Source organism: Harpia harpyja, chromosome 10 (assembly GCF_026419915.1).
Source record: "Harpia harpyja isolate bHarHar1 chromosome 10, bHarHar1 primary haplotype, whole genome shotgun sequence".
NCBI classification, from domain to species: domain Eukaryota; kingdom Metazoa; phylum Chordata; class Aves; order Accipitriformes; family Accipitridae; genus Harpia; species Harpia harpyja.
Genome location: NC_068949.1, coordinates 42,710,653 through 42,720,756, shown reverse-complemented (window position 1 = coordinate 42,720,756; position 10,104 = coordinate 42,710,653). Strand labels below are relative to the sequence as shown.

At 42.4% G+C, this 10,104-nt stretch overlaps 1 protein-coding gene across 1 annotated transcript; it reads left to right on the top strand.

The window, feature by feature from the left end:
• The first annotated feature begins 522 nt into the window (after positions 1–522).
• Positions 523–10,060, top strand: EEF1AKMT2 (EEF1A lysine methyltransferase 2). The gene is made up of 6 exons (XM_052798805.1): positions 523–662; positions 1,000–1,065; positions 1,608–1,722; positions 6,166–6,273; positions 7,173–7,389; positions 8,172–10,060. Exons 1-6 carry the CDS (start codon positions 547–549, stop codon positions 8,297–8,299), a joined length of 750 nt encoding a protein of 249 aa, XP_052654765.1. The 5' UTR covers positions 523–546; the 3' UTR covers positions 8,300–10,060.
• Positions 10,061–10,104: the final 44 nt, after the last annotated feature.

Below are 10,104 nucleotides of genomic sequence, written 5' to 3'. Positions count from 1 at the left end.
TGGGTATTTTGTGCGGGTTTTGAAGGGCTGGGCAAGAAGTCGCAGAGGAGGAGCGGTACGGGAGCTGACGGAGCAGCGGTGCCCTTCGTCACTCCTGGTCTGTTGGATTTTTCAGTTTGGGCACTCCGTTATGGGATGTTTTAGGCTTACGAAGCCCCCCAGGATTCTTCTGTCCCCCTTTTGCTTCGCAAAAGAAAAAAGTTTAGGCTCTGATTTTGCAGACAGTGTCCTGTCGACATCCTGCCACGCTCCCAGCGTCGCAGGCACCTGCCGGTTTCACTCCAGCCCAGCTATTTCCCCGCACAGATCATCCAGCAGCAGGGTGGAAAATCCGGTCATCTGGACCGTTACCGTTCCTTAGAAACAAAACTATAAAACGCTTCGAATTTTTTGAGGGAACTGAGCACCCCCCCCCCCCCCCCGGCTCCGCAGGCCCCGGCCGCGGGCAGCGAGAGACAGTCCTCCAAGCGCCAGAGCGGCGGCCGCGGGCCCTCTCTCAGGTGCTCTCTATGGTGCCGAGGTGCTTCCGGGCCGTGCCGGCCCGGCATGGCGGCGGTGATGGCGGTGGCCGGGGAGCGGCCCGGGCGCCCCGCGGGGCCCGGGCCGGGGCCGGGGCGCGGGGAGGAGCCCTTCAGTCCCTCGGTGCTGGGCACCAGAGAGCAGTGAGTGGCGGCACAGCCGCCGTGGGCGGGCGGGGGGCGGCGGCCTAGGCGGGGTTTATCCCGGTGGCTCTCCGGTGGTGCTGCCCGGGGAGCAGGAGGCCAGTGCTGTGCCCCAGATACTCTCGTCTGGTAACCCTAAGGTTTTCCTTTCGGGTCATCGCCAGCTCGGTGCCAGGCGGACAACGTGTTCCCGAGCAGTTTATCTATCTAGATGATACCGCGGGCATAAAGTGGCACTGCTACATAGATCCAGCCTTCTCACCCCTTCTTCTTGCTCTTTAATCTGAATCTTTCCCAGTATTAATTTCAATATCCTGTTCTTTCCCCCCGACTCTAGCTGGGATGCTGCATATGAAAGAGAACTGCAAACTTTTCAAGATATTGGAGATGCTGGGGAAATTTGGTAAATAAAATAACTCCACCAGAGTGTTTCTATTATGTCTTTATAAAAGTAGACATTGCAAGAACACAGCCAGCAATTCAGTGGGTTACTGAATTGTTCTGGATGTTGGCAAAATGGTGGGGAATTTTAATCTTGAATCCGCCAGTTCCTCTCTTGCCCAGTTTTGCAATGCGGATTTCTAAGTTGCACTTGGACAGCTGTTGTTTCACAGAAAGTGAGCTGGTAGTTGTGGTGCGTGTTACTAACAAAGGTGCTTTTTATCCCCGAGCTCAGGTTTAACTGCTCAAGTGGCTGGTGCTGCCGCCTTTTTTAATATATGGAGGGCTTCACCTCCCAGAGTTGGTGTTTTGGTGAATTTTAAGGCCATGTGATTAATTTTAATTTAAACAAAGCAAACGTGGAATATGAGCTATGGCAGTTGTTACCCAAGCGCTTCAGTAAGAGATGCTTTGCAAAAGCTGGAGAGAGAGCAATGAAATAAATTTGCTCTACCTTTGGTACATTTTTGCTATCTTAATTACCTGAACCCTCCTTTTTCATAGGTTTGGAGAAGAAAGCATGGTTCGCATAATCAAATGGTTGGAAAAACAAAAGGTCCCCCATGACAGCCCTGTGCTTGACATTGGAACTGGAAACGGTGTTTTACTGATTGAATTGGTTGGTATATTGCAAAGTTTGTGCTTTTGATACAGAATCAGTGCTCCAAAAGTAGTAGTTTAAATACAGTTCTCACAAGTGACAATAGTAATCGTAGCAAGCTGTAATTTACGTGAAAGACATAAAGCAAGCAGCCTAAATTAAAACTTACATTGTGTTTTTTTCGCATCAACAGAACAATGGTTGCTGTGCATCAGGTTTTATATTTCCATTTGGTTTAAAAGTATAAGTGAAATTAACTTAGTGCTGCTGATACGCCTTAAAGAACATCCTGTCACAAAGACAAGGCATAATTGCAAGTGGCTGCTAGACAGCCTGTGGGCCTTAGGTATGTAACTCCTTGAACCAGAAGTGCCATTAGGAGGTGCAGACCTAGGAACAGAACATGTATGTTGTTCTTCCAAATGGAAATATCTAATTTTTTTGGTAGACATGCTCAGACTTCTCGTTTCTTGGTGCTGCCCAGAGTGTCAATACTTCAGATCTCAAAATTTACAGTATTTCTTTAAATTAATCAACCTGAGTATCACTTATTTTAACTTTACCTTTCTGTTTTCCTACATTTAAAAATGCATTTTTCCCATTGTTGTGTAAAACACCCCCAGATAAGGAAATTAACTTGACTAATACACAGAGTACTCTCATGTGCAAAACTAGACCCGTTCTCTGCACTCAGTTCTGATAATAACACTCATTATCAATGTAAAAAGTGGTTAAAACCAAGGTTTTTATGTAAATGACTTAAAAAGTAGTTAACACTTCTTTTCAAGAAGTGTCCATTTCTGTCAGGGTGGAAACCCCTTACAGATATGTTCTGAAGTGTTATAATGTTGTTATTATACAGTGATACAAGATGTTTAGGATTTCCAGTATTTTTTTTCCTATTTTTGATTGAATACTTTGGTATAATACTACAGGAGACTAGGTAAAGAAAGGAGCTGTTAATACTGCCGTAGTTTCTATTGTTCTACATTCTCCATTGGCTCCATTAGTTACTGTAGAAATCGAAAGGGCTGCAAGTCAAAGTCAGGTTAGTAATGGCATTTTTTTTAATGTGGACTTTGATTTTAGAAGAGTTTAAAGCCTTTCTGGGGACTGGCTGCTACACTGCAGCACAGGAGAAGTTTGTCATTAAGAGAAATTAGCCTAATAATAATGATTGTTAAATGCAATGCTAGCTAGCTCTATCGTTGTTGAAACATCCAACAGAAAAATCTTATTTATAAGACTTCAATTTTATACTGGCCCCACTTACAAATCTGAAATTGATTTTCATTCTGTAATGGGAAATGACAGCCTGTTAGCTCTTAGAAACGATTAAACTGCTGTTAGAGCACCCTCCCCCCTTACATTAAGCACCTCAAAGTACTGTGGTTGCTTTAATAGGAAATTTTCAGTCCAGTTCCCATTTGAAAAGTGACTTCAAAAATTACATTGTTTATTGGTGCTAAATAATTCAGGATCTCACTTGCTTAGTTGATGTAACAGAAATTTTTTTGTGTGTTAGCTGCTAGGCTTTGAAAATTGGGTTAGGATTCTTTTGGCAAGCCCATCAGTTACCGTAGAACAGTTCTACCATTGGCGTTGAACTTGATAACGTGATAGAAATGGCAGCACTGAAAAAGACAGTCAAACTTCAGTCATATAGGACATCAGCAGCACCTCTCTAAAAGGCAGCTACTTGAGAGTATGTATCGGATCGTCATCAGAACAGGAGGAAGTGCCATAGAGTACAGTTCATTGGGAAATACTGGACCCTGGCATGCCATTAACAGTGAAGAAAAGTAAATGGGAGTGTAGTAACAAAATTACTCTTACACGCAGCTGGGACTAGGTGAGACATTGTCAGTTCCAGCAGGGAATATTGCACAAAAAGGAGGCAGAATAGCCATCTGAAAAGCAGGTAATAAATAAGGTGAAAATAAGGAAGACTGCTGTATCCTGTGCAGACTGGCTCCACTACTCGGCTAGAAGGCAAAACATCCAGCACACTGCTAAATGTCTTCTACACACCCATTGCAAGGATCTGCCCATCTGTAAGCTCCAAGCGAAATGCCACTGGAGGCTTCCTCTCTTCTTTCTGCTTGCTTTGAGGATTTTGGATACGTAAGTGGGACCCCTTGCTGGTTTTGTATATGCAGTAGACCATGGTCCTACCGCTGGTAACTTCAGGAATCTGTTAGGCTGCATTGATGACCTAATTGTTTTGCTTTCCAAAAATTCCAGCTCCTCTGAGGAAATGTTGCTGCCACATCAAGCTCTGACCTTCTCTTTTTTTCTGAGTATTGTGGGAGCCAACAGTATTGAAAAACTTCTCCAAAGTGAAGGGCACTCACCACCCAAGTGAGGGTGTCTACCTGGCAGCACCAGAAGCCGGAACACGGGGCAGTGCTGATAACATTGCAAACTACCTTCTGCTATTTAATCTGCCTTTTCAAGAAGCAGCAGAAGAGTGCTTATAAATACCACCTTCAGGACAGGACTCCTGTTGCGGGATGCAGCGCAGTCACATTTAGCACTTGAGTGAATGATCCCTTCTCATCCATACGTAGTCAGGCCGTACAGGTTTAGCAGCATTTAATATTGTTTATCCTTAAACTTTCCTTCTCTGCCCCGGAGACTATAGGATTGAATGGGAACTCCCTGAAGTGACTCAAGCTCTTCCTTTCCAAACAGAGGAGCTGTTGTGGGAACTACTCTTCCACCCCCAAGTCTTCAGCACAGGCATCTCAGGAAGCTTGGTTTGCTCTGGGGAGGAACGTGGGCAGAAGCCTGAGCAATATGCTGTTCTTCATCAAATGCAAACAACATGGTCTTTGTGTTTAGCTGGAACTAGTCCTCGATTAAGAACAGCTGGCTAGTACTGAGCTCACATGGGCTGACAGGCTGCTGGAAGGAAGAAGGACCATTTTACAAAATTCTTGTTGTAGTTTTCCTCACTGTCGAGCTATCAGCCTTTGGAACAAGTAGATATGCAGCTGATTGCTTAATGCTAGTTAAAGTCCATGTATTGTTTAAAACCCAAACAAACCCAAGCCTCGTCCCTCTCTCTGCTGTTACTGCCTGCAGCTGGCCATAAGATCATAGCTCTTCATGTTAGGTTTGGATCTAGCCAGACCAACTGACACACATGGTACCCAGATCTGGTCACTCCAGCTTCTGCCTCAGCGTGAAAATCTGTCACTGCCCCCCACCCATGTGCCCAACTCCAGCTGATGCAGGGTGCCCTCCTGCTTTGCAAAAGGGTTGCTAGGATCTCACTGCCTGAGTTTGCTGAACTGGGTTATCGTTATCTGCCCCAAAGTTAGACTAACAGAAAGTCTCTTTATGCTCTTTTATGTGGTGCTGATACGAAGACCTTGTAGCATGCAAATAATTGCATTCAAATAGCCATTAGCATGAATAATTAGAAAAATGTAAGATTTTGCAGTGGATTGCTGTACTAGTAAAATGTATTACATATTTTGGCTCTTATAATTTGGTTTATAAACCAAATAATTGCTCAATCTCAAATGTTATGTAAGTGTCCTGGTTTCAGCTGGGATAGAGTTAATTTTATTTCTAGTAGCTGATATAGTGTTATGTTTTGGGTTCAGTATGAGAAGAATGTTGATAACACACTGATGTTTTCAGTTGTTGCCAAGTAGTGTTTATACCAAGTCAAGCATCTTTCAGCTTCTGATGCCCAGCCAGCAAGAAGGCTGGAGGGGCACAAGAAGTTGGGAGGGGACACAGCCAGGACAGCTGAACCAAACTGGCCAAAGGGATATTCCATACCATGTGACATCATGCCCAGTATATAAACTGGGGGGAGTTGGCCTGGGGCGGGGCTTGGGAACTAACTGGGCATTGGTAGGCAGATGGTGAGCAATTGCATTGTGCATCACTTGTTTTGTATATTCCAATCCTTTTATTATTATTGTAATTTTATTATTGTTGTTATTATTTTTTTCCCGATTCTCTCCCCCATCCCACTGGGTGGGGCGGGGAGTGAGTGAGTGGCTGCGTGGTGCTTAGTTACCGACTGGGGTTAAACCACGACAGTGTCAGAGAGGTTTTCTTCTTATTTTGAAGCATCTGGCATTGGCACATGTTTTCATTACTGAAAATTCCTGGTTTCTAGGTTACTTTTGGTACAGATAAGAAAGCCTGTTCCCCTCCAGGGTGTTACTTTTCACAGTTCTGCTCAGTTTTCCACTTGTTGACATAAACCAGCTTTCAGTCAACAGTTCTTTTGATGAGGTATTAGACAGAATGGAGTTATTTCAGCTCATTCCCCTAGCTATTTAGCTCTTGTAATGGTAACAGGAATAAAACTGAGTAAATTGGGTTTTTTTCCTGTCCTGAAGAGGAGGAGAGATGAGATGGATTATAGATAGGGAATACACTTGTTGGATTAAAAAATTGCTAGCACACTGATTAAGATTCTCTGTTTCTTTCTAGGCAAAGTCTGGCTACACGAATCTCACTGGGATTGATTACTCTCCTTCTGCAATACAACTTTCAGAAAAAGTAAGAGAGAAAGAAGGGATGTCTGACATTAAATTAAAGGTAAGTTTTGAGAGAAAGTTTAGTGAGGAAATAGAAAGCAATTGAACCCAAGATTAAATGACCTAATTGATACTTGGGTGTACTCAGTGTACTATATTAATGATGTCTTTTGACGTTCATTTGTGAGAGAACTCTTAACCAAATAAATCTGTATTTACAAGAAGATTTTTGGTCTTTTTTTTTTCCCGTTTCTAATAGTCATTAGGGCTAACAAGACTTCCCTGCTTCTAGCAGGGAGCAGAATAGTAGATCGCCATTGGGCGAGTCTGTATTTTAACTGCTACATTCTGAATTGCGGATTTGAGATAGAGGATGAAATCCTTAAGTGACAGAATCCCTACCAGTAGCTGTGCAGCAGGAAGTTTGAGGCCCTGCTGGAGCAGGGGATGGGACCAGATGACCTCCAGAGGTCCCTTCCAACCTCAGCTATCCTGTGATTTTCTGACTGCCTTTCATTCTGGGCTCTCTCTCTGCTATGCTGTTTTATCCTCCAGCTCTGTACCTGTATGATGTCTCCGTTCTTGTATGTCAGTTGTAATCTCTTTGTGGCAGGCACTGTCTATTCTTCTGTGTTTGTACAGTGCTTAGCATGCAGCACCTAGGAAACCAGGGATCAAAGTACAAATACTGATTTAAAGAATGAACTTCAGGTGTGTTAGTTTGAGCTTTAGATGGGTAGGTGTATACATGGGCTTTACAGCAAATAGATCATCACATAATACGTAGAGAAGAAAGAAGCTGACATGACATTATAAGTGTGAAAAGCCTGTGAGTTACCTTTTCCTAAGCACACATATTGATAGGTTTGAGGCTTTTTATTTTAAAGTATTGGTTTGCTTTAAAGATTCAGGAACTCCTGAGAAGAAGATTGTTTTCACAGTTGTAGACTTCTGGTTTAGGTAGAAGACTTCCTCGCTCCATCAGCTGAGCTGTCAGGATTTGAGATTTGTATTGACAAGGGGACTTTTGATGCCATAAGCCTTAATCCTGATAACGCGGTGGGAAAGAGGAAGCAGTACGTGAGATCTCTCTGCAGTGTATTGAAACCAGAGGGCTTTTTCCTCATAACGTCTTGCAACTGGACCAAGGAGGAGCTGTTGAACGAGTTCAGAGAAGGTAAGCAATTGAACAGAACCATTTGCCAAATTATGGTTGTTCAAGGATGCGATGGGTGAATTTTAATGTCTGTGTTAGTGTGTTGGCTTTCTCAGATCAGGATTAGACAAGGTAAAAGGACTAGTAAATGCTTCAGCCTGTCTTCCCTCTGTTTTCCTCAGGAATTACAGCTTCTGCATTTGCCAGTGCCAAAGTGCCAAGGGAGGACAGGTTTTGTTGTATTTTGGAGGATGAGGATTTCAGTCTAGTTATACTGGGAAAGTGTATACCTGGGTGATACTTTTTCTCTTTCGGTTCTTTATTACCAGATCCAGTTCACCCATCCGATTGCTTTGAAATCAGGGTAACGTTGTTACCCATGTTTAGGGGAACTGGCAAGTCTGTGACCGTGACCTTTTACGTCACCTCCTCAGCGACCTTTCTGATCCACCCAGAAGGGTTTTTTTTTACATGCTGGTTAGCTCCTGAATCTCATGCCTGAGGCTTGAAACTCAGTGTGGATCTAAAACAACCGTCCCTTCTGGGGAACTAAAATTACTGGCAAGTTATCATCTTTTCTGCCATTAATTTGTGTGAGTCAGCCAGCTAAGATTTTTATTATCCATGGAAGGGTTTCAGCTGTATAAAGCAGCGGTGCAGTGTAACAATACAGTCCTATAAACTTACAGAGTGACTGACTTGCAAGCTTTCCAGACGAATAAAGAATGGTTTGCAAAGGGTTATCCAAGAGGAGAATAAAATTACTTCCTTCTAATAAAAGCATTTTAATTTCTGTCTGGCAGGATTTGAAATTCTGGAGGAGCTGCCAACACCCAAGTTTTGCTTTGGAGGAAGAATTGGAAACAGTGTAACAGCATTGGTTTTCCAAAGGAAAAAAGTGAGGCCATCCATCTTGGACAAATTAGATTAGTTGAGAAAAGTCTGAACTTTAAACCTGACAGAAAACCTCAGACACGTGTGTAAATAAATGCTCTTTGAGTACACAGTAAAATACTCTGTATGGAACTCTAAGGGACTATAAAACATTGCCCTAGAAACATTTCAGCTTTGCATAACTTGCCTGTAAATTTTGTCCTTGCTACAACCTCACTTGTTTTAGGGAAGCTGCAAGTTTGTAAGTGAGAGAGAAATAAGGCGTTCTAAATACAGACACGAATATAACTGAGTGATATTTGTGTTTGGAACACAAAGATTCTCTGGTATTTAATTTCCATATTGGTAATCAGTGACCAATAGAGGCAAAGGTATTCTACAAAACAAAAATCTCATTTCTCTGTTGTGTGGTGTAATAAGCAACAAGCTTTTGCAATGTAAGTGCTGGATCTTCTGTTTTTTACTTAGGTGAATATGAATGTAGCTGTTAAGGGGGGAAACGGATATAAAAGCCATAGCACTTGCAAAAAAGGACCAGTTAGTGCTTTAAATTCAGATTTTCAGAGGTTCTCAGACTCAGCATAGTTCTGTCTCCGCTGATATAGCTCAAATCTTTTCCCACGGAGGGAGTGTTTTTAAAAATCTCACTTGCCTGAATGTGTGCATGCTTCGTCAGTTATTTTCACTGATCTCATAAATATATAAAGGTGTGATGTTACAGTCTCACTAGCATGTGACATATGCCTCCTTCATTATTAATTTGCTATGTAGTAATGTCTTAAGAGCCAACGACCCCATGTTTTCCAGTGAATTTCTCAGGACAAACTTTAGCTGCATAAATACAAAAGAATTCAAAGCATAACTATCCATTCCTTTTTCCTTTTTTAAATTTTTTTTTAAACCTCTGCATGTGATCCTTTTGCTTAATTTCTTTGCCTTTATTTCTTCTGTTGTTTTGTATTTTCAGAACGCTACTATTGCTTGAAAGGTAGGAAAATGAGTTTTCTTTATGCCTTGACAGACACATTTGCAGGTGACAGTCAACTTGTTCTTTCAAACATCAAGGAGGCCCTATTAGGCAATCAGGTTTTGTTTCACAGGCAAGGTCATGTTTGCTTATCAGAGAATTGCTTCTCCTAGTTTCCAGACTTCTCCTAGTTTCCAGGGTTCAGGAGATCTTTAAGGGGTCAAGAAATACTTATGGTCCTTTCCCAGGGTAGGAAATGAGGCATTATTTGCACAGTGGTGAGTCCGCCCTCTGTGATTCATCTGGTGATCTTCAAGGTAGCAATGCTAAATTTTACATCTTTTTGCAAAATGGGATATACTGGTTCCACTGGAAGAATGGTCTATCACCAGTGGTGAGAAAGTTTAGTCCCAGTGAATAGCTCTTTGCATATTTGGTCAGGCTTGCGTTCCCAGCTTGAGTGCCAAAACCATGGTCTTGTTATCATTTGGGTGACTATTGTAGTGCGATGTACTGCATCTGCCCAGCAGGCTTCCAGCAGCCGACAGGAGTGCTATGAAATGTAAGTAGTAATTCAGACAGAGGAGTTTTTTGATGGAGTAGTACAAAGGAGTCGAAGTACACTTATGATAACAACCTCAATAAAAAGTCTACGACGTTTTTTTAGCCAATTTGGCATCAGGTGGAGTTCATACAAGCAAATTTTAATTGCCAAGTACTCTGGCAGGATGCGTTTAGGGCATCTGTTTTATTCCTATCTGTAATTTTTGCTAACGAAGGCATGATATGTATTTAATCATGGAATGAAAGTAAAGTCATGGCTGTCATGGATTTTCTTTAATCAATTAGGAAGAATTTAACTACAGATTCACACT

Coding starts and splice junctions, on each gene's coding strand:
- EEF1AKMT2 (XM_052798805.1), top strand. CDS start 547: ATGGCGGCGGTGATGGCGGTGGCCGGGGAGCGGCCCGGGCGCCCCGCG. Junction 1,723..6,165: donor GTGTTTTACTGATTGAATTG/GTTGGTATATTG, acceptor GTTTCTTTCTAG/GCAAAGTCTGGCTACACGAA. Junction 6,274..7,172: donor TGTCTGACATTAAATTAAAG/GTAAGTTTTGAG, acceptor CTTCTGGTTTAG/GTAGAAGACTTCCTCGCTCC.